General features: G+C 38.9%; 3 protein-coding genes across 3 annotated transcripts; all 3 read left to right on the top strand.

The window, feature by feature from the left end:
- Positions 1–984: 984 nt before the first annotated feature.
- On the top strand, positions 985–4,411 carry LOC145911566 (TLC domain-containing protein 4-like). The gene is made up of 8 exons (XM_082998959.1): positions 985–1,058; positions 2,405–2,501; positions 2,730–2,819; positions 2,879–2,937; positions 3,288–3,376; positions 3,438–3,511; positions 3,832–3,984; positions 4,050–4,411. Exons 5-8 carry the CDS (start codon positions 3,299–3,301, stop codon positions 4,189–4,191), a joined length of 447 nt encoding a protein of 148 aa, XP_082855085.1. The 5' UTR covers positions 985–1,058; positions 2,405–2,501; positions 2,730–2,819; positions 2,879–2,937; positions 3,288–3,298; the 3' UTR covers positions 4,192–4,411.
- Positions 4,412–13,689: 9,278 nt separating this feature from the next.
- Positions 13,690–16,104, top strand: LOC145904982 (dnaJ homolog subfamily C member 25-like). Its single transcript, XM_082992411.1, has 4 exons — positions 13,690–14,699; positions 14,797–14,970; positions 15,048–15,234; positions 15,609–16,104. The coding sequence occupies exons 1-4, from the start codon at positions 14,143–14,145 to the stop codon at positions 15,726–15,728; spliced, it is 1,038 nt and encodes a 345-aa protein (XP_082848537.1). The 5' UTR covers positions 13,690–14,142; the 3' UTR covers positions 15,729–16,104.
- Positions 16,105–16,873: 769 nt separating this feature from the next.
- On the top strand, positions 16,874–25,051 carry LOC145899259 (FAS-associated factor 1-like). Its single transcript, XM_082987994.1, has 14 exons — positions 16,874–17,030; positions 17,109–17,233; positions 17,324–17,424; positions 17,577–17,817; positions 18,062–18,266; positions 18,817–19,075; positions 19,335–19,490; positions 19,579–19,720; positions 21,797–21,933; positions 22,011–22,099; positions 22,279–22,359; positions 23,044–23,184; positions 23,691–23,843; positions 24,257–25,051. Exons 1-14 carry the CDS (start codon positions 16,998–17,000, stop codon positions 24,350–24,352), a joined length of 1,959 nt encoding a protein of 652 aa, XP_082844120.1. The 5' UTR covers positions 16,874–16,997; the 3' UTR covers positions 24,353–25,051.
- Positions 25,052–25,079: the final 28 nt, after the last annotated feature.

A 25,079-nucleotide genomic window follows, 5' to 3' on the forward strand; every position in this document is an offset into this window, starting at 1 on the left:
GTGGCGCTCGACTGCTATGAGCTCACATACACCATGGTTTAGAACCAATAGAATGACCAATCACCAAACAAACACAGGCAGTACGGAGCAAAGGAAACAATACACACTGTAACATGGACTGGCACTTAACATTTCGTATGGGAAACAGGATTTGCTTCCATTGAACAAGTTAGACAACTCAACAGTCGGCTAGATTTCTCATTTGGATTTCTAATCATAAGTTCGTTGCAAATCCATAAAATATTTGATGCAAACAAAATTTTGGGCTGGACACGTTAAGTATAGCCTTAAATCTTTTCCTTCCCGATACCAAAACCTACGACGTACAAAACACATAACCAGCAGTGGCAGGCCTCTTGCGAAACATTAGAAGAGCTGGAATCGCATTAAGCCCACCAAATCAATGCTGCCAACAGCATTTTTTCATAATTTAATGGCAAATATTACGAAAATATAGTCAATTATGAAATTGCTATTATGAAAATATAGTCATTTGTGTTGATATTACCAAAGCCAAACATCCGTGTCATGAAAGCGAATTTATTTGATGGCCACAATCAACCCGTAAGGTTGGATGCTTTGTGCGTAGTTACGCTTGTAACCCTGCGGGCGATGTGATTGTAAGTAGTGAGGCTTTGCAGGTGGACAAGCGTTTTTTTTGTGTTTAGGTTCATTGCCTTGCTTTACTCCTCAATCGCAAATGCGTTTTGTATTTACATGCCGTGCACAGATGAAGCCATAACCAAGACCTTTCGTAACATGCAACCTGTCGCAACCCATCACCTCCCAGTGCGAATGGCTGCGATCCCACGACAGACGGTGATTTTCCGTGAGGACATCACCTTCACATGGGCGCCTGACTCGATAACCTTTATAGTTTTATCGGGGCCCATGCCATTTTATTTATTTGGATATTATTCTTACGCGTAGTTGCTTTTTTTCGCAAAATAAGCATGATTTGATTCGATTTGATTTTAAAACAAACTGTTTCTGTTTTAGGGGCTATTCCAGACTCTCAGAGAACAATCTTGCTTTTTCCGTTGGATTCTTATTTGACGGTAATACTTTCGTTGGCTTGTAAATTAGTTTTATTTTAGGGTGACAGGTTTGACGCGCAAAGGGAACTGTGCGTAGTTTTGTAGTGCGGTGTTGATGTTTGTCGTGACATAAAACTACAGCTATGCCTGTACACAAAAACCGTTGTCACTAACCGTTGTCAAATTATAATGTCTATATGCTGCAGGAATTTTACACATTTGGGTAGTTTCGAGAGGACTTGGTTTAACTAAAAGTTGTCAAAACCCATAAACGAAAGCAAATTATGTATACACCCGCATGAATGCTTTTCAGACAGAAATGAACTGTGCAAAATTGGACAGATAACATGCAGGAAGAAAGTCCCTTCGATTTCCTAATATTGAACAAAACAAACAGGCCGTAGTTTTTACAAGCGGGTACAAAACACATTGTTTGTTCCAAATCTGCGAAATTTACGTTTACACCAGCGGTGCACAACCTGTGGCCGGCACATTTATACCAAAATACATGCATTGGCGGCAGACGTTGCTCGTGAAACTGGTTTTTAAAAGGGTCTCAAGAATTAAGCGTTTAATTAGGCCCATTTCCGTGTTTATACACATTCGTTCGCTGTAGCGAGTAGTAACTGGTGCAACCACCGCAACCGAGACAAAGCGCAACAATACGGATGGTGACGTCATAAAACATTAATAGCACGTCGGTGAATTGTCATGTACGCATGTACAGTTGTGGAAAAGATACAAACAGTGGAATCACTCAGTCATGTCGATGAAACGCAAAAGGTTGTTAAAACAAGAGAAAAGGGCGTTTAATCCCAAGTGGGAAGTGGATTATTTTATGATGGAGACGTGAACCTAGCGTGCAACAACAAGGCAGTCATTGAATAATTCGACATTTCATTACATTGTAATATACGTAATTTGGCAAATGTAAATGATAAATAGTGCACAGTTTTCAGGTGTGGAATCATTTCCATTCCTTTCAAATAATGGTCACGTCAACTTGTCGTAATTATCAGGAGTATATCGTTGGAAAAGCAGTATATTCAGTGGCGGCCGTTAGCACACAGTGGTGTGTGTGTTGCGGCCGGCAATAGCAAAAAGGTTGTGCACCCTTGGTTTACACCATACAACTTAGCCATCACAAACAGACTTCAAGCGCCGATCCGCAGCAGAGCGTTGCGTTCACATCTCTGGCAATAAACAGGTTGTTGGTGCTGTAACGCTTACGGCGGAACAGTCGAAGCATTGTGGACGTGAGACAGTCGCTTGCCTTAGTGTTGGTATTAGCCACTGTACAGAACAAAGAGATATGCTGGATTTACAACAATTTCTACAAATTTCTTTGATTTGCATTTTCATCTTAGGATTTTGGAAAGTTATCCCTCCAAGCATTTTGGCAAAAGCTTCTTCTGGTCGGTTCAATACCCAATCTTCTGCAGTTCGACATACTTTGAAAAGCAGGTATACATTTGGCACTGCATGCAGTTTTTTCGCCATGCAAATATGAAAATACAGTCATTTGTGTTGACATTACCAAATCCAAACATCTGTGTCATGTAAGCGAATTTATTTGATGGCCACAAGCAACCCGTAAGGTTGGATGTTTTGTGCGTAGTCACGCTTATAGCCTTGAGGGCGATTTGATAGTAATTAGCGAGACAGAAAGACAAGCGTTTTTTTTGTGTTTAGGTTCGTTGCCTTGGTTTACTCCACATTCGCAAGTGCGCTTTGCATTTACACGTTGTGCACAGATGAAGCTATTAACCAAGATCCTTTGCGGTGGGACTTCAAGTTATGACGTTTCACATCGTTTTTAAAACAAACTCCTTCTGTTTTAGGGGCTATTCCAGACTCTCAGAGAACAATCTTGCTTTTGCCGTGGGATTTTTATTTGCCGGTAATGATTTCGTTGGTTTGTAAACTAGTTATGTTTCAGGGTGACAGGCTAGAAGCGCAAAGCTGTGTTTAATTTTGTGGTGCCGTGTTAGATTGACCTTTGGTCTGTTTAAATACAATATATTAATCAGACATGCGGTTCTTCGACGTGTTTGCTAAACGGAAAGCTCACGTTCAGCCTATTGTTGACAATGCAGTTTGTAATTACGTTGGTGATTCAGTGCATCAAACCCTAATTACCATTACTAGAACCAAGTTGTGTTATATGTTGCTGGGGAATGAAAATTATTTTGGGAAAAGGTAATATGTACGTCATCACTTGTATTGCATTTTGTTGTATTTGCGTTTCAGATTTATGCTTCATGGTAGAAGATGAAAAACATGACTACCCTATGCTCATACATCATGCGGTTTCAATTTGGGGAATGCTCGTGTCAATGGTTTGTTACCCAGTAACGACGACACGTGTAAAAATGATAAGTTTTGCAATTCTAACCGCAGGCGAGTGAGTCAGTTTGCTACTTTGTTCTTGTGCGACTTTTGGCGGAAATTTCAACAATTCCGTTATGTCTGAGGTAAGTGCAGTCCAGCTGCGTATCCAACTTTTTTTACATTTTATGTTTTTATTTGAGTGAAATGTTTCGGGATAAGACTCTATTTTTTGAAAAATAACATGACTAATAGCCACATTTTGGATATTAGAAAAAAGACGCATAGCTAAATCTGTATCTAAACCTGCAACAAATTTGGTTAGGACCATGGCCCTCTCGGGCACCCCCTGGTTGCGCCAATGAATAAGCACATTTGCAACTTGTTTTGACACACGTTTTGTTTAACGTTGCACAAAAAATGTGTTGTAAAAATATTTTCTTGACAATACGAAGTTTTATTTCAGGACGCTGTGTAAAATTTTGGATATTGGAACTGAAAGAATGCGATTTGTGAATGGTTTGCTGCTTATAACGGTGTTTCCCCTTTGTCGATTTGCTCCCCTTCCGTTCTACTATTCATTATTGAGTGCCCAGATTGGAAAGGAAAGCTACACACAGTATGGCGATAGATAAATTGTGCTTTAAATGCGAACAGGTTGCTCAAGTTGCATCATTTTTCTAGACTCGACAACTTGGTATTTGTTACTTGGATTGGTGTCGTGGCGGTTTTGGACTGTTTGAATTTCTACTGGTTTAAACGAATGGTGCAAGCCACAGTGGCAGTGTTCACTCAAAAGGATAAAATAAAGAACAATTTTACCTAAGCAAAAACACTGTCGTGGATCTCACCATATAACTGGTTGTATGACAACAGAGCAAGTTTCACAATGGCTTGGTCATTAATTGCCATTAAAAAAGATTTTTTTTTCATGCATCTGTCGAAGAAATTCAATGCCAGTAAAATCTTTTTCTAAAATAAGTGTTGGTATTTTCATTGTTTTAATTTTGCGACCAATGAAATACCTCAGAAGCTGTGTTGCATCTCGAGCTGTATTTTCGGATACTCGTTTTCTTTTGCGTAACCGCAACTTTTACCACGTTATCGCTGGTGAGTTCCAGTGTGCTGAACGAACACTGTTTATTTTTTCAAGCAATAGCACAATAAAATAGGCTGGTTTAGTTAAAGTTTGCAACTCATCTAAAACAACAAAAATGCATGACTTGCGAATTGTTTACCCACGTCACCCGAGGTGCCAAGCTGTCTGATTTGCTCCACAAACAAGAATGCTTGAACAATATTTGATCCCGGACAAGCTGATCAGCTTTTACGCCGACGGGCATGTTGGATTTTCGCAACGCACTGGAAATCGCCTTTGTAACGGTCGTAACTTTGTTATTTACTAAAGCTGTTGTGCCCAGGATATTAACAAAGATCTCCAATGGACGTTTTAGACGCTTATCAGCCTACAACCAGGAACGATCGTGTGTAAGGTATGGGGGTAGTTATATTACTATTTCTAAACAAATACGTGTTTTTAAACGTGCAACGTGTAACGTGTAACAGTAAATAGTTGTGTTATACCTCCGGCTTGTTTGCTCAATTGTCATAAACAGTAGCAGCAAAAGTTGTTTAAATTGATGCAGAACTCGTATCACATACAAACTCTTTGCAACGCAGGTTTACAATCTCCGTTCGATCTTCCTTAGCAAGTGTGCTTTGTGTTTTCACCCTGTTGTCAGATGCATCTATCAGCAGCGATCCTTTGTGGTTAGACAACACTTACACACAGGAATATCCTATTAATTACGTTAACTTACGTTTTGTTCACAGGGGTTACTCGAAACTTTCGGAATTTAACTTGGTTTTAGCGATTGGATTTATTCTCGCCGGTAACGAACCTGTTGCTGGTCACCACAATTTTCGAAATAATATCAAAAATGCTTTGCAGATTTTCTCCTTATGTTAGATGATGAGAAAGAAAGAAAGAACGTTTTGATGTTGCTACATCACCTTGTCTCCTTTTGGGGAATTGTTGTAACTTTGGTGAGTTGATGAGTGGAGCCGAATTGTTATTTTCTGTTTGGTTTTCCTCACTAAACAATTTGACACAGACGTACGAAGCTTGTTGCTATTTCACTATTTTTCGACTTATTGCGGAAATTTCAACGCCATTTGTAACGGTCAGGTATGGTGATATTGTTTATATGTTCACGTTGCATTCGTTTATGCCATGTGGCGGTTTTGAAAACATAAATGTCTATTCGGTAAACAACAATTGATAAAACTTGATTTTAAACAACTATAAGCCAGCGAGTTTGTGATGCTTAGAATGTAGCCAAAGAAAAACGTGTTGATTATGTAACAGATCCTGTTAACAACAGATTTTACGCACTAAATACTAACAGTTCGATTTAGACAATTGCTGAAACATCTTGACATTGGAAGTGATGCTCTACGATTTGTAAACGGTGTTGCGATACTAACTCTTTTCCCGTTATGTCGTCTCGTCCCATTGCCGTTTTACTACAATGTGGTTTGGGCACAAATTGGAACCCTTGGGTACTACAGGTGGATATTTCGAAGTTGTGCATCTCTAACGAATGTCATTTGCAAATCTTGGGTGTTTTTTTATCAGACTCAGCAACGTCGTTTTTGTGACGTGGATGTGCGTCGTGGTCGTATTAGATTGCATGAACTTATATTGGTTCGCACAAATATTGCAAGCGACTAAGGCAGTGCTATCACAAAAGAAGAAGCTGAGAAACGAATTTACGTAGACTGATATTGACTGAAATGTTGCATGTATGACTGGCAATTGGATTAACGACATTATTATACAAATCGTACGGTGTATAATCTGTATTGTTGTGTGAAAAAATCCCCACATGTGATGTTTGTCCTGACATAAAAATACAGCTATGTCTGCACACAAAAACCTTTGTCACTAATTGAATAAAACCCTCAAATTATAGTGTCTATATGCTGCAGGAATATTACATATTTGGGTATTTTCGGGAGGACTTGGTTAAACTGAAAATTGTCAAAATCCATAAACGAAAGCAAATCATGTATACAGCTACATAAATGCTTTTCAGACAGAAACCAACTGTGCAAAATTGGACATACATCATGCAGGAAGGGAGTCACTTCGGTTTCCTAACACTGAACAAAACAAACAGGCCATAGTTTGTACAAGCGGGCACAAAACACATTGTTTGTTCCAAACCTGTGAATTCAACGTTCACAGTAACCACCTCAGCCACTAGAACAACAGACATAGAAAAACAGCAAGCGCCGACAGAGCGTTGCTTCAAACCTCTGGCTATAAACACGTTGTTAGTGTTGTAACGCTTCCGGCGAAACAGCACCAGTTTTGATGTCTGGTCTGTTGCGTTTGGCAGGGCAATGTTCGACCTTCAGAGTGTTCTGGAGCTTGTCTTGGTTGTTTTCGCTTGCTTGCTAGTATGTTACGTTATTTCACCAAGAGTCTTAGCGATATTGTCATCGGGACGTTTTCTCAAACTGTCGACGACTCAACAGCATGCGTTGAACGACAGGTAAAAGCAGTTGGTACAGCACTGAGCACACATAATTAACTTAAACTCGAACTTTGTTCACAGATTTTTGACAGTCGTTTTTGCATTGTACTCAAGTTCTCTGGGCATTTACACACTATCGACAGATGAAGGCATCAATAATGATCGCCTGTGGTAAGACAGATAATCAGTACAGCAGCACAATATTTTGTTCACACGTAAACTTTGTGCAGGGGTTATTCACGAATCACTGAAATCTGTGTTTTGAGCATGGTCGGTTTCATGTTATCAGGTGAGGTTATAGTTGTAAATATTCAATCCTTGCTGGTAAACCATTAATTGCTGTGTCATCGATGCCACTCATGGCTAATCGCAAACCAACTGTGGCAATTCAGTCAACTTGGACTTGCGTGACTTATAGGAGGAAATATCTATGGTGTCGCAACCAGGAAATGATCATATCCAAAACTTGGCTTTTGAAAATCGGGTTTACTTATCTCCCTCATATTGTTACAAATAGATATAAACACGGTCGTTGTTGTTGACCGTAGTAATTACGTAGTTATGGGTACACAACGGATATCGTTGGCTGAAAAGTATTAATAAGTGGAAAATTATGTACCTGTAATAGTTTACCAGCTAGTCCAACACAACAGAAACCAGCTAAACAGGCGAGACCATGCAAGTCGAAACGTGTACACTACTGTTTGCAATCAAATAAATATTTGCTTTTTTGCTACTAAGTGAAATTTTTCATTGCAGATATATACATTGTCGAGTGCGATGCATTGGAGAAGCACAACATCGCCATTCGAATTCATCACGTCATCGTGGCATACATGGGGATTATATGTATCGTGTGAGAACCGTTATTTTGTTGTTCAAGACATTTTCAAAACTTTTATTTCTCAACCGAGCAGGGTCGTGAGGCATGTTGTTACTACGCTGTGTTTCGGATGATAACAGAAATCTCCACACCTCCGTTATGTTCGAGGCAAGTCTCATACTCACGACACCCACTATTAAAAAGCAAGTGTATAGATTTTTTTTAAATACCGTGACAGAGAAATAATGAAACGCCTCGACATTGGAAGTGCGGCGGTGCGGAAAGTGAATGACGTATTGGTGTTGGTCTCTTTCTTCCTCTTTCGCCTGGTTGTGATACCTTTTTACTATTATATGACGTGGAAAGATTGCCAAAGCGAGGGATTTCAGAGGTAAAATGACATAGCCGAATTATGTTCATACGCTCTGATCATGTGCCAATAACCTGACCCATATTTAGACTGGAAACCTACATCTCTGTTAGTTGGATCGTTGTGTCTGCCATACTGGACGTGATCAATATTTATTGGTTCGGACTGATGATGAGAATTGTTGTCGCAAAAATCACTGGAACAAAGCCCGCAAACCATAGCAAGCACATGTAAATGTTGAGGGGTTTGCAAATCGGTTCAAGGGGCTTGCTGATTTTGTTTGGATAATTTGTAGTTGATTTCAGAAAATATGCGTGTTGCTCAGAATGCGTTGAAGTTGACAAAAACTAACATTTTGCACAGACTGTAACACAAGCAATTTTAATTGTATCGATGTTATGAATGGTTGTGCGTACAGACAATATAGAACAATTTGAAATGCATTGTAATGCCATGTATGAAAAGCTGCAGGCGATCCTACAACAATATTAAAAATTGTCCTTGAAAGCTTTGGTACAAGAGTTAGGAGACCCCGCTTGGCACGGCCTAATTTGTTTGCTAACCGCTCACTGATGCAAAACATGCGACAGAAGTAAACATTTGTACGACCACAACCTAAAACCTTTCAGTAATGTCTTCAGCGGCCAGAAGAGTAAAGTTCGTTTAACGAAATCGTGTTTGCCCAAAGAAAAAGCTACTAGCAACCCAGGGCAAACGTTTGCCCGGCGATCAGCATCGTCATCACGCAACCGGTTCGTCTGTACTCAAACACAAAAGTGCCCACAACCTTAGTTGCTTCCGGCTATAGTCACGGTAGTAGTTAGTACGCAGCACCTTGACCGACCAAGCCTACTGAACGCTATGTTGGATGCACAAAGATTTGCAGAAGTCGTTTTTGCTTCAGGTTTGATTTTGATAGGATACCGGGTTATAGCGCCCTGGGTATTGCAGATATGGTGGCCGAAACGTTACGGGAGTTCATCGCCTGTAGTCAAGCACTTGCTTTGCAGCAGGTTGGTGTGGCAGTTCAAACTGTATATATGTAGTGCCTTGTGCTACTTAGAAGGAAAAATTATACTGCCTGTAGGGCTTGTTTGTTTCACAGTCCAATGTACACGAATTGCTGCCGAGTAGAAAAATATGTTTACGAATGACAACTTTCCTTTGTTCAAAGGCTTACGACTGTAGTGTACTCGACATTTGCGAGCACCCTGTGCATCTACACCTTGTCAACCGATGAAGTCATTAACAATGATCATTTGTGGTAAGTTTTAAAAACTTTTCCATTTTTACGAATGCAAAATGTAATTCTGAGTATCGTCTAATTGCAGGGGTTATTCGAGAACAGCAGAACTGAACCTAATATGTGCGGCTGGGTTTCTTTTAGCAGGTAATGTGGCGCCTAAATGCAGCCTTTTGCACATTATAAAGCCAAACATCCCTCAGCAACAAAAACCAACAATCATTTGAAGCCAGAAAATTTGTTGTAGGGTTATGATTATTTACTGCTTATGTCGATAACTGTTATTATGCAAGTTACATTCTACACATCCGAACTGCTGAGGCTCACTTGAATGCGTTGAAATCTCGAAAATATGTTGTGTAGATTCGTATATTATGGAACTCGCTGAACCAGTGTGGACAGGTTGGTCGTTGAGAATCCATCACGTTACTATACTATGGGTGATTCTTCTTAGTATGGTAACCCAACTAAAATAAATAATGTAAATGTAATATAAATAATAACGTCATTATTCAGTTTTCTGAGGCCAGCTGCTACTTCATTGTATTTCGATTATTAGCTGAAATATCAACTCCATTTTTTAGTGCAAGGTGCGTATAGAGTATGGTTTTCTTGATAGCACTGATGAAGTTATTATTACAAGGTTATCTTAGCTCACAACACTAAAACAAAATAATACATCAGGTTGCCTGCCATTGCCACGACCTGCAGGCTATACAACACAGTAAAACTTAGCTGGTATAATCTTGTTCGAACAATTGGATTGGCTGAAAAACTCTACAGCTGTCTGTTTGCAGAATGCCGATAAAGCATCTCTTTCCTGACAGAAAATGTTTGGAATTTGCAAACGGATTAACTTTCTTTATTCTGTTTCCTATCTGTCGAATTGTCCCTATCCCGTTTTACTATAAACTGATGTACGATGAGTTAGGAACCCCGGCATTTTCCAGGTTTTTAGCCTACATTGTTCACTACGGTTTTGGTAACAGGCATTTAATAAAACAATGTATATTCTGTTTAATTTTCCAGGCTTGGTTATGTGGTCATCGTCAGTTGGGCAACGGCCTCAATTATTTTAGATGTTCTCAACTTTAATTGGTTTCGAACGCTTTTGCAAATTGCTGTTGCAACGCTGAAAAAAGGCAAATCAAGCAATCAATTCACCTGAAGTCACCATCAACATTGCACATTTTATTGTGGTACCAAAAGCTGATGCATATCAAACGCATGGTTTTCAATTGTGGAGTTCTTTGAGCGGTCGACAATATTTGGTCGCATATTGTTTGGGGGTTGAGAGAGATGTCGTAACCATGCAGATTTTGAACAAAAATATGAACTTAATTGTCACTGAAGAACCTATGTTATTGTATGACAGGACCTTAACGAAAACGTGGCTACAGCCGGATGTTCTGAACGTGACGTATGGTGTTGTCGTGTGTCATTTTCTGTCGCAAATAAATTTATAATTCTTTATCAAATATATGAAACTGCAGTGTTTCTGACATCAAGAGCATGTTTACACAGAAATAAAAACTAAAGGAATCTACAAATTAGAGAATTCCAACTGATAAAATAACAATTATATAATTTACCAACATGGTTGTTGCTTTAGTTTTAATTTTTTCCGAATTTTTACCCAACTTTTAAACTTTTTTTTGCAAGATCTCGACACTAAAAAAACCTCAACTGTAGGATAATATTCGTGTTTAGGCATGTTGTGTTCAGCAGTCCGATTAAAGACGGTCTCGTTTTTGCATAGTAAGAAACGTACCAAATAACTATGTGGCAACCCCATGTACAAGTTTGTCCAGCGATCAGCATCGTTGCGTGCTGTCCATTCGTACACAAAAGCCATGGTCGTGTGACCGCAAAGTCAGTTGCTTCCGGCTATATTCACAACTAGTACAGCGATTCGGTAGTAGTTAGCACTCTGGTCGTCCAAACTCACACAATTACTATGTTAGATGCACCAAGAATTGCAGAGATCGCTTTTGCTTCTGTTGTGACTTTGACAGTATACGGGGTTATAGCGCCCTGGGTATTGCAGATATGGTGGCCGAAACGTTACAGTAGTTCATCGGCTGTAGACAAGCATGTGCTTTGCACCAGGTATGCCAACTGTATATAAGTCTTTTGAACGAGTCGTGGTTGTCAGTTTGTTCACTGCTTATTGATCCTCTGCTTCCATCGCAGTGAAATGTACACGAATGACAAGTTTCTTTTTGTTTAAAGGCTTACGAATGGAGTATTCTCAACATTTGCCAGCACTCTGTGCATTTACACCTTGTTAACCGATGATGTCATCAACAATGATCATTTGTGGTAAGTTTACGAACTTCTCAAACACATACCGATGTAATAATTCTGAGTATCGTCTAATTGCAGGGGTTATTCGAGAACAGCAGAATTGAATCTGATATGTGTGGCTGGGTATCTTATCGCAGGTATTGTGTAGCGTCTAAATACAACCTTATTGTTCTTTACAAAGCCCGTATGGTAAGCGGTTGCGATGCCACTGAAGCGATTTTTTAGTGCTATGACATGTTCTATAGGGGGTGCAATGATTAAGATCTCTCTTGGATCCATTCCTCATCTCGGCATGAAAAAAACATACCTCGACTTGTAGCGGGACCTTTAGGCAACCCATTTTGCCTTTTTTTTTCAGATTCGTATATTATGGAACTCGCTGAACCAGTGTGGACAGGTTGTTCCATGAGGATACATCACGTTACTATACTATGGGTGACTCTTCTTAGTATGGTAACCCACCTGAAATAAATAATGTAAAATGTAATATAAATAATAACGTCATTATTCAGGTTTCTGAGGCCAGCTGCTACTTCATTGTATTTCGATTGTTAGCTGAAATATCGACTCCTTTTTTTAATGCAAGGTAGGTGATTATAGCCAACTACCTAGGATTAATAGGAGCTTGTGGGTACAATATTTTGTCAGTCACTATCACCTACATATCTGGCTTGCATACTTTGTTCGAACAACTCAATTTCTTTTTTTTTTCTGCAGGATACTGTCAAAGCATCTCTTTCCTGACAGAAAAACTTTGGAATTTGCGATCGGATTGATTTTCTTAATTCTATTTCCCCTCTGTCGAATCGTCCCTATCCCGTTTTACTATAAACTAATGTACGCTGATTTCGGAACTCCGGAATTTTCCAGGTTTTTGCTTATTTCACCACAGTGTTTGGACTTCGAAGTCCGTATAATTCTGTTCAATTTTTAGGCTTGGTTATGCGGTCATCATCAGTTGGACAACAGCTTCGATTATTTTAGATGTACTCAACTTATATTGGTTTCGATTGCTTTTGCAAGTTGCTGTTGCAACGTTCAAAAAAACAAACAAGTCTGTTAAATAACCGAAACCTGCCTAAAAGTAAGAAGTTGTGTGCTCATGAAACACACGAAAACTCCAAACGCCAAGCTGATAATAAAAACATGTGTTTCAACTAAACTCATTAGGTGCAGAACACTCAAACCGGTACATGAATCACTTGTGTACAGGACTTTGAAAAGGTACAATAGAATTCTGGCTGGAAATCACTGACCTATAGAAATAGATATTATCTTGTCCACATACCCGCGCTGTGTTGGTGCTCAAACGTATTACCGGTATCCATAGGGGTCGATTTTTTAACGTTTTGTAAATTATTAATGGTGACTTTTCCAGGTGTTAGAAATATACGCAAAAAAATCGTCAGTCGTAACGCCCCAAACATAGGCAAAAGAGGCGAATTCCGTTTCGTGTCACTTTGTTTTTACACCGAATCATGTTTATTTGCAGCACTAAGTTTTGTTGAACACTTTAATTACGGACCACCTTGACGGAAAGCGGCACATTTTTGTTTCACTCGGTCTATTGCAGATTTAGCAATTATGAAGTGTTGTACAAATCTATTTCGCAACAATGCCGATTCTTACCAGTATGCCACAACTGCTGCGCTGTTTGTCAGATTGTGACGTACTTGAGTTTGTCAAGATTGTGACGGTGAAAATACAGGTCGTTTGAAACTACCTTAACGTATTGATAATGTATGTGGTTTCTCTTGCAACAATTTTTAATTTAAACGAAATCCAGGGGTGACAATACATGTGTTGTCACCCCTGTTTATTTGTGAGGGGTTGCATGTCACCTCAGTCACCCCTAAATCGACGCTTATATGCCGGTATCCGAATATATAATCTTAATACCGATACGACGTGAAGGTGACGATTTGTTTGACGCTGACGAAGACATCGTTGAAGCGTGACCGGTTATGCTGTGGTCACTTTCTGATCTGACGCTAACGCTGTGTTGTCGATCGACACGCCGGCATGTGGTAGACGTGCGGTACCGCAGCGTATAAATGAAAGTTTTGTTCAGTTTCTGGTCGAAGAACCGTTGCAAAATCAGATAACCCACAAAATCAAACTCTTGCAAGAGCACCAATTGTGCACTTACAACGTTTCATTGCGACTTACGTCATAATGGAAAATTTTATCTTCGAACGCCAGTCATAATCATCAAGTCATGGACGTGGCTGCTCATTAACATCAAGATGTCAGCTCTACTTTCCGTCATGTGAACTATGTCATTATTATTTTTGTTACACCATTTTGTGGCTGAGTTGTAAAAAGTTGTGATTTGACCAGTTCTTATGCAAAAGAGATTGTTGCAGCAGTTGTAAAGGCATCAGGTTTTTCTTTGTTTCCGTTGATGAATTAACTGGGCTTAATACAAAGAAAAACGTGGCTATTGAAAGATGGTTTAATCTTTTATTTATTTCTTAGCCAATAGTTGTAACATGGCGCCCACATCTAGAATCATGCTGCTGATCATATCTTTTATTTTAATGCTGAATATCAAATTTTCATTGGGTCAACTTGTACCGGGAATGTACTGTGGTGAAAAAAACTGCTATGATGTTCTGGGGGTTGATGGTTATGCCTCCCGTTCGGACATTGCCAAGGCATACCGAAAAATGGCCCGTGAATTTCACCCTGACTATTTAAAAGGCAAAGGGGCTTCTGATGCAGAAATTGAAGAGGGCGTGGAGAAGTTTCACCAAATAGCAACTGCATATGAAACTCTCAAGGAGCAGCAAACCAGAGAGGAGTATGACTATTACCTCACACATCCAGAGGAGTACTACTACAACTACTATCGTTACTATAAACGAAAAATGCCAAATGTTGATGTGAGAGTCGTTGTAGGTGGAACAATTACTGCAATTTCAATATTCCAGTACATCAGCTGGATGACGTCATACAATACGGCCATCAACTACATGGCACAAAACTCCAAATACAGAAATGCAGCTAAGGAAGAAGCTAAAGCAAGAGGATTGTGGCTAGAAAAGAGGTAAAAAGGATTAAATTGTATGTAAACTACTATGTTGCTATATCAAAATCTGTTTACATAAAAACATTCACAAATCGTATTTTTTTAATATTTACAGTGAGCAGCGGAAACAGATGCGATACAAAACAAGAGAAGACATCAAGCAGGATGAGGAAAACCTAATTAAAAAAATAATTGAAGAAAAGATGGACATCAGAGGAGGGTACCAAAAACCAGCTTATAGTGACGTGCTTTTCATACAGATTGTACTTTTACCGTATTACCTAGCAAAGTAAGTAAAGCAACAATTATTAAGTTATCATATTTTCAAAAATTTTAGTCATGAAAAAGTTGTTTTTTCATGGGCAGATTTTTTTGGTTTCATTTGCGGTGGTTTTGGAATTACTCGATACAGAAAAATGAATACACAGATGAAGACAAAGTGTACTTGATATGCAAGAACCTCAAAATTAAACCCTTGCAATGGGACTTACATAACGACAAACAAAAGTTTGAATACATGCATAAAGAGCTTTGGATCAAAAGCAATGCCACGGTAAACTATGTTTTATTACTGGTTGCTCAACTAAGTTAATGGATTTAAGTGTAGACATTTCTGTCAAAGTTTGTTTGTTTAAATTTTTTACAATGAACACCCCAAAATTAATAAACTGTGTTTAATGATAAATAATAGTTATTTTTTGAAAAATAAAAAAAAACACATTTAAGGCTGTTTTTTTTACGTTACACTGTGGTCTCCATCAAGTGTTCACAATGACAATATGCAAAAAAAATTGCAGATGGAGATTAAATATAACTAGAATAGAAAAACTTTAAATTGGCTTTCCAATTTATAACTAGCCCTTAATTTATAATTATAAAAGTATAGTTTGTGTTTTAAGTAATACGTGTTAAATCATGTTTTTAAAGGAGTATATGCATGAAAAAGCAGAGGAAGCAAAAGCTAAGATGGCTGAAGACCCCAAAATGAAAAGATACAGGCGGTGGATGAATAAAGGTGGTCCAGGAAGAATGACATTTGAGGAGTGATAAAATGTTACTTGTATTTTACTATCATCTGTGTGCAATACTCAGTTCAAAATTCAGCTTTGTTCTGCTGTTGTTATATCTTATTGACGACTGCCAGAGTACCAGTTGTCTGGACACGGTATTTCAAAGAAACGTTAAGATCATTCACTAATTGATATCCGCTTTGTTATTGCCACATTTTTCTATTTTGGGTGCCATTTGTTAGTGAATTAACAGTAGAATAAGTCACAAGTTATGTATTACCAAAAACTACCACTATGCAGCATCTTGTTTTTTGTACAAGTACCAAATGTGCACGACTAGCTGTGTTTTATTTCTCTTTTTACTGTTTGACGCACCCTGCCATCTGTATTTTGCGACAACATGGTAATTAGTGGAATGTGAGAATGGAAGTGAGATGAACGCAGTCTTCCGTAGACAGGACATTAAACTGTTTCCAGATCTCTGGTTGACGTTGAGTTAAAGTAAGTTCATTTCCTAAGGATGTTTTCCGTTTGGCAAATGGTCACGTGCTTTGTCGAAACGTTTTCTTCAAATTGGTGAACACCACATACAACTGTTAAAAAAAGGAAATTTTATGCGGACAGCGTTTTTAATGAAGTTTTTAAAAAACAACTCTTAGCAATTTTATTTAGTGTTTCTTGGAAGTGAAATTACGCAACGCTGTCCATTGTTATGTAATTCGCAAAGGTCGATTAAACACGCACATAAAAACTTTACTCCCCATCGTAAGTTTTGATGACTGCCCTTCGAGCCGTATCGAGATTACTACACAATCAGATCAACAATACAATATAAAGCAATTTGGCGCAGTTTTCAACACATTTGGCAAGTCTAGTTTTTATTACAATGTACATTACTTATATTCCAAAACGCATTGGCCCAGAAATACATCGATTCGCTCCTATGACTCCGAAATGCCTACATCACTGTGAACATGATTTTTGTGTGCATGACAGCTGGGTTGCTGGGTATGAAAACAAAGAGTTGGATGTTGGACGTCGGTTGTGACGTGACTATCGCAAAACAATGCAAAGTCGGTACTGACCGCGATGTTCTTACAAACAAAAACACGAACCGTTGAAAGTTTATGTATTGGTCCAGGGATTTAGTGCAGCGAGTTTCAGTTCCGTTTCGGTATACAACGTTTAGATTTTAAGTATACCTTTTTTACATCTACAAGGTTTAATACTGAAGTGAGCAATGTATAGAAATTTAAACAAATAACAGTCGTTCTGTATTGATTAGCTGGTGAAATATACAGCTGTCATGGACAGAAATGAGATTCTTGCCAACTTTCAGGTAACATTCAGTGTTAAGTGGACTTCAATATCTATGTACAAATGTTGAGGCAAATTCTTGTGTGTATTTATACTGTAGGCGTCCACTGGAATGGAGGACATTGTGGAGTGCCTGGAGATACTGGATCAATGTGATTGGAACTTTCAAAATGCAGTCACTGCTGCTCTAGCTTCACACCACATGCAGTCCAACTCTTCTTCAAGGTTTGTCTGCTTTTTAAACATTCTTGTTACTAATTACTCAAATACAGTTTCCATTTTTTTCTATCATTTTATTGTGTTGTATCATCTTAGAGTTGAACTACACCAAGACTTACAAGGAAAAATGTTGACATTCTCATGTACCCTTGGTGGTACCACTAAAGATATAACATTAGATGATTCAAATACAGTTGGTAAGAAATTAATATTTTGTATACTTTGTCTCTGAAGCAAAATATATTTGTCTAATATACCAATATTAGATTTTCGCCCAGAAATTAACGTTTCTGTAATTGTGGTATAACCCTGAACCTTTGTTGAATACTTTGATTTTCTGAATCGTAAGGTGACTTGAAGCAAATTGCATCCATTGAGTTGGGTATCACACCTGATGAGACAGTATTTGAAAGATGGCCACAGATGTGTGCTGTTGCTCACCCAAATGACAATACAGTGCTTGCGACAATGCGTTTGCCACATTTTAACAAACTAACAGTAAAAATGCAGAACCTTTTGCCTGGCGTGAGCATTGGTATGGATACCAACAGCAGCTCACCGCTGGAGTTTCCCTGTCCTGCAATCAGAAAGTAAGCATCTTGTTCTAACATGCTTTGGGTAATATTGTGCTTTTGTGTTTTTAATGTATGTATAATTATAGATTGTCTTTTTGGTCAGCCATTTTTTCATGCACCTTAATTTATTAAAACTTAGATGCTAATTTTACTTTTTGTTCCAATTTAAATTTAAAACATGGTTTCAACATTTTTAGTGAACAGTATGCTTACTAAAATACCCCTGGAACTTTACATACAAAATTGGTGTATTTTACAGTAATCTGGCCAGTGACATTGTTGGACTGACCAGGACTTACAAGCTCCAAATACAGAACAGTGAAAATTCACAAATAATAATGCTCGAATGTGAAGGGTCCAAAACCCTAAGGGAGCTTAAACAAGATGTTGAGAATGCAACAGGTATTCCTGTTATTCAACAAGATCTGAGTGGTTTTCCAAAAGGGGATTCTAATGACAATGATGTGAGTATTATCACCCCATTGTGATGAAACAATAGTGTATGTTAAAACCATTTGTTTGTTAATAATGCAGTAATTGGCCATGTGCGGTGCAGCTAGTTGAAAGAAATGCATTTGGTTATTTACTAAAAAAGAAATACGGAAATATATAATGAAGAGGAGAGCGGAGAAAAAATATAAAGATTGTAAGCACTGTAGAAACGGGGGAGATAGCTCAGATGGTAAAGATGTATGTCAGTCATCAAGACAGTTTCAAAGTCAGAGTCATGAATTACAGAGAAGACTAAGTGCTCAGAAAAGACCACGGATCAGTCAACGCTTAGAATTACAGCGAAGAACTGGCTGTAGTAAGTTGTCAGGAAAAATTATCCCTAAATTTCGAATTTTGTATTTCTTCTTTGATGACAAAAGCAGTTGTATGACATGACAAGAGCAGCTTTGCAATATGAATGAGTCTTATCTATGTTATTTGTATTATTTGCGTTTCCAACAACAACATATAATACCCATACATTAAAAATGTTACATTCTTTTTTTCTTTACCCCAATCAAGGCAACCCTTTCTAGTCTAAACCTTACCCTACCCATCCACACACTTCACCTTGGGCGCAAACCCACAAAAATCAAACCCGATCACAACCCATTTTCTGCATTACAAAATGAACACATGGTTCATTATAAAAATGGTTCCGGTTCATCGCACCCCACAATAGTTCCAATTTCCAGTAGCGATGATGAAGAAAATGGCGACACTTTGGGCGACGATATATTTACTGACAGTAATTTTATTACAAAAAAGACTATAAGTTTAAGTAAGTAACACACCAATATTATTTCAATGATATTCTTTCCCTGTTGTTTGTATTGTTTAACAGTTAGGTCAAAATAGCAATAAATTTAAAATTAGGTCAAAATACTCTTTTGTTTATTTCTAGTAAAGTTCAAGGTTTTAAATTTTTCCTTGCACTTAATATATGTATTTCTTTAGACCTGTGTACCTCTACGCAATTTTTAAACAAGCCAACTCTACATTGCTGTTCCACATGATATGTGACATTTATGTTTATTTAGTGCCAGAAAAAGCTGTTGAAGAAATCACAGCTCAACACCAGTTTAAACTAGAATTTGTTTCGCGGTATACGGTGGGGCCGGATTTTTTTCCTGATACACTTGAAGCTGCCGTTCAATCAGCTTTTGGCTGTGAAGCCAGAAAAAGAAGACTTCTGGGTTAGTTACCATAAAGCTATAAAAAGTCGTTAAAAATCATTAACGTCAGTAGCACCTTCGGTTTTATGCGTTTTGCTTATTTGAACAGCTGTTTATTTGCACCACGACGGTAGCATCCAAAGTAACGTGTTCTGCAGCCAGCTGCTCGCCAACGAATCCATCATCCAGTATTTAAGCGATCATTTTGTCACGTGGGCATGGGACGTCACGTCGACTTTTAACAGAGATATGTGAGTTGGGATAGTTGTTTCACTTTATTTCTTGAGATGTCAAGCTTGGACGTTTTGTGGCCACGCAGTGCTATCTGAATCACAAAAATTCAAAACATGTTTTTTTTCAATTTAACTAACCTTTTTTTGTAGTATATACTGACATTTTCATGCCAAATCACCCACTGCTAAAATGTTTTAGGTTATAGTTTACCGACCGTGATGTTTTTTTCCAGTTTCTTCCTTTATGGTAAAGACATATTCTTCCTTTCGGAAAGAGTGGCGTACGTTCGGACTGTTTAAATTGACTTAAAGTGCATATGACACGGTCATGACAACTTTGCGTAAAACTAAGAGACATCTACAACAAACATACATCCAAAGTTTTACGGTTTTACGTCAACTAAAAAAATGTAGAAAACTGCACGAAAAGTAGCGGCGATTAAAAATCGTAAACCTTTTCGCTGTGGCGAAACTGACATCACAGAAGGCGCTCGCGTCAAAAAAATGAATTGTTTACATAGAAGAAGGCGCCTTGTATTGCAGATGTCGAATAGTTTCAAACATAGGAGAATCCACAGATTACGTTACCTCAAAGGTCAGACAAGGTTTTACATCACACAAAAATATGTCACTGTGATGTCACAAACCAAAGGCTTATTTGTCCCTAATTGTCGGAAGACCAAAGGGCATAGCAGCAACGACATTACTCTGTACTTCGATAAGACTGGGATGGCGCGTTTCTTTGCTCAATGACATTACATGACGTCATTTTGGGTGTGATGTCATAACTTTAACCTCACCCTTGTGTTGACTTTAATTGGATGATTCCAACATTTCTAGTTACAACTATATTGTGAAATCAGGGGTTGATAGTGGCGAATTAAATAAATCATTTATGAGGCGAACTCGTAGGCAACGTCACTGCCAGGCAAAAAGTAGTACTATGACAGAATAAATGTGTTTGCATGATCAACTAATTTGATCGTTTTTTGTCGGCGGTCTTTGCCAGCCTCAAAATTCAATCAACCTACTTCGTGAGTTGACAAAACAAAAATGCTAAATTGACGGTTTGTCTCTGTCGTATTTTCAAAATTTATGTATCACGTTAGCGATCTAAATGCTGTAACAATAAGAACACCCTGTCCCAATAACTGTTTTATTATTACACAACTAAATAAGACAATAGGTCGAAACTCTCTATAGCTCAAATTAACATAAAATCCGTTTGTTGCACTTGTTCACTTGTTGTCCCCTGTTTAATGCAATACTTTTCTAAACAAGGCTTGCTGCCAGCACTCGCACGACCAAAGCGCCTTCTATGACGTCACGTAGCAATAATCTCGCTTTCGCCGGAATTTCGTGCGCAGCGGTAAAAATGCGACTTTGATCAGCTGTATCTCAGAAGACAATCGCCGTATCAACCTACTTTTTTCGAAAAAAATGTTTTAAAGTTATGAACATCTCTTAGTTTTGTTATCAACATGTTTCATTTTTCCGTGTCACATGCACTTGAACGTCACCAACCGAAAACGTTATCTTTTAATGGTGTTTTAGCGTCAAGCAAACGTATGTGATAGTTCGGCTTGTCGTTAGCCAGGCCATTAGTTGCAGTATAGTGCCAGTGTCTATAGAGACGTCGATTTTATCAATTAAACGATCGATGGGTGCAGTTGGCCGCATCCCAAAACGACTCCATTAAGCATGCGTTTTTATCGTTATTTTAACAGGGTTAATTTTTACTGTGGTACTTGGCAATACCACAAGTGTATAGCACGGCAGGGATGCCCTTTCCCCGGGCAGCGGACCGTTACCGCCCTGTGAGTCTTAAATTGAGGATACCGTACGTTTCTTGCACGCTTACGTCAGTTTACCTGCCACACCGGTCCGTGAAAATTGTGCCTATGTTAAACCGGTCCGTAGGGCAAAAACGGTTGGGGATCTCTTTAGATTACAATATTTAGCACTAAATAATATGTACTACAGCCTGTAGTAAATTTTATTTGGTGCCAAATATTGGAACGGTTTTTTTTTTATCTAAAGTTATTGTAATGTTATTAAGCGTTTCTAACGCTGTTTTAACTTGTTTTCACTCAGGTTCATGCAGAGTTGTCCTCGTCTTCTGGGCTCCGGCGTCGCAGACACTGTGAGGCGGATGAAAAAAGACCATTACCCGTTGCTGGTGCTGGCCCATGGCAAGGGCCGTTCGTGTGACGTCACAGCGATTATACAAGGTCCGTTTTTTTCACCAAATTCTTTAAAAATTCCGTTCAGAGGTGTTTTTTTTGTAAAACGCGTATTTCGTCTTCAGGTAATACGGAACTGAGCGAATTGATGGCGCGCATGATAAAAGCTGTGGAAGACGCCGAGACACAAAGGCAGCAGGACATACGGGAAGAGGTGAAACTCCCACTTTTATAGATATTATTCCTGTGCTTGAAGAGTATCTATAATACATACCTAAAAAGTTGAACCCCTAAGTTTTGTGGCAGCAATGTTGTATTTCCCGTATGTTGTTGTAAGAGAAAGCAGCCGCTCAGGCGACAAGTTTTCTTTTGGGTTAAAACGTTTGTATCCAGGACGCCCGAAAAGCAAGGGAGGATATCAAACGGGAACAGGAGGAAGCCTACTTACAGTCTCTAGAAGCCGATCGCGCCAAGGTAACGGGATCTTCACAACAAAACTTCCTGTCGTTATTATGTTAGGCTTTTTGTCCTGTGGTATTCAGTAGCCGTGGCACAAAGTCGATTACTCGATAGGTTGCAACCTTGACAAAAAACACACCTTGGTTTCTTAGGTCTGATGCATTAAGACCCTTGTCTGACTGTGTTTATGTTCAATGCACAACACACTGGGTACACACAGATTCGGATTTAGGTTGAGTCCAAAAACTGTATTTGACCAAGGTCGAATATTTGCTGACGTCATCAATTTATCGTAACAAAATAGGTGGTTGAAGATAATTCTGTTCTAACGTCGTTATGCGTGCTTAATTCGCCGATGTTGTTTTTTTTTGTACAACATTTCCTGAATAAATCTGAGTGCCAATAATGTACGATTCCAAGCACCGCTATTACAAATTTGAGTAGAACACTTAAAATGTAAGATTCAGACTTAACGTTCGGATTCGGTGTCTATATTCGGATATTGAAATATACCTGCTATTCGTCCGAATCCAAGTATTCGGATTCGATCCGAAACACCCTACTGAACATACGGACAATAAAACGCAAGTGATATTGGACTCGTTGTTATCCACAAATAATGAAACTTGTATTTGGTTTAAGAAAAGTGTGCGACTGAAATACTTGCCTGCTGCTAAAACACCAACGTTTTGATTTCAGATGATGGTGGAGCAGGAGCAGATGCTGAGGCAGGAGGAGGACGACAGGAAGAAGAGGGTGGAAGAGGAGAAACGTCAGGAGGAAATTAAACATTTCGAGACACTTGTTCCTTCCGAGCCGGACGCTGACTGCGGCAAAAAGGTGGCGGGAGTTTGACCGAAACTGCTTAATTCTTGTCACGTGTTAATAGCTTTTGTTGCAGTCCACTTTTACCGTCTTTATATGTAAAGTAATGTCAGTCTGTTATTGTATTCACGCACTCTGTATATGACCTTATGGGATGGTCTCAGAGTAGAAACACTTCCGGGTCGTTCGGAAAATCTGTTTTGTTTGGCACCGACTTTTCGCCCACCATACGTGCTGGCATATAAAGTTCCTGGCCATAAGAGCTTTTTGAGTTAATGTAACACTTTGCCCGACAGCGTTAAAAACTAACTGTTCTTTGGGAATTATTGCCAAAGGATCAATTACAATTGACGTTTGATTCTAGTTGCCACAGTAGCAATATGTTAGAAAACCAAGTTTATTAAAAGCTTATACTGTTGTATAGGATACCGAAAGTATCATGCTATATAGAGAGCGAAAGCCGTGACAACTGGCTTTTTCGGTCCAGTCTAATGAATTCTGTTTATATGACCTTTTTATAGATCAGCCGCGTTCGATTTCGGGCTCCCGACGGATCCACCTTTCAGCGTTCATTTCTCGCTTCCAACACACTACGTGACCTCGTTATCTTCGTCGGCTCCAAAGGTTACCACAAAGAACAATACAGAATACTCAAGTCATGGCCGAAAGTCAACGTAAGTTTCTGTTGCTCATGCTGCATTGTGCTTTAGTTGCAGTTGCGAACAATGGCCTGACAAATTGTTTCGCTGTGTGGTTATTGTTATACGTTAAAAAGTCAATTAAGCCGGTAATACTTTTGCATGAAGTGTGATCGTGTTTATTCCTGCAAAAAAACTTTGGCAATGTACGTAACACACATTAATTTTGCTTTCCTATACGTTTCTTGTAAGCATTCTTCATCACAAACAAAGATTCGTCTTTCCATATACGTTAGGTTTATTTCAGTTTAGTATTATGCAGTAATTTTACGGCGCAGCGTTTAACGTTTGCCATTTGCTGGAATAAGGGGGTCGTAAACTGAAACATTTGACACTGCAGTGATTACAGCAAGCCACGCTCATTACTTTTATCCACCTTTATCTGACAGCTGTTGGCGTTGAACATGGACTCAACGCTGGAATCGAACGGAATATTTCCGCAAGACTCACTCATCATAGAGGAAACGCCTGATTATGACGTGTGAAATATTGAGTTTTCGAGCGATTAAAATTAAAATACCACGGATTGTGCGCACCCGTATGTCACTCCTCTGCTATCTCTGTTGCTCATTTATTTAATGCGTGGCACAGGCGCGTTGCGTTCGATTTTCTTTTCCAGTTCGTGTAAATTTTTCCAGTTTTAGGCAATTTACCGTCTTCTATTCGCCCCCTCCACAGACTGGTGGCTGAAAGTTTGTTTTTGTGGTGATTTGCGTGTTTGTTGCGTCACCAGCAGACCATTACATAGGTCGCAAGTGTGGGGCCCTGTTAATTATATACAAGGTATGTGCTTTCAGCATTATCCCATTCATTCAATTGACTGTTATGCGGTCACCCGGTGTGGTTGTAACTGCGCCGTGTTGGTAAACTGTTTTTGGTGTGTTTGTGTTGAGTTCGTTGTTGTACAGCACGGTTCGGGACACATGTGGCACTGCTTTTCATATCCACCAAGAACGGTCTTGCATTACTATATTTAGCCGCCATTTGAATTTATATGGAATAAAGATTGACGCGGATACCGAGGATTTGGTTTGTCAACGCAAAAATGATCACATACCGAATTGTACATTTCGTTTTGTGTTAGTGCCACGAACATACGCCATCATTGGTGTTTGCCTATAGCAGGCTTCTTTCTGTCGTACCTGTGATCGCTTTTAATGTTAAATAAAATTATGTTCGTTATAGTGGAAGTGTGGAATATGTGTATCGACT

Source organism: Ascidia mentula, chromosome 1, assembly GCF_947561715.1.
Source record: "Ascidia mentula chromosome 1, kaAscMent1.1, whole genome shotgun sequence".
NCBI classification, from domain to species: Eukaryota; Metazoa; Chordata; class Ascidiacea; order Phlebobranchia; family Ascidiidae; genus Ascidia; species Ascidia mentula.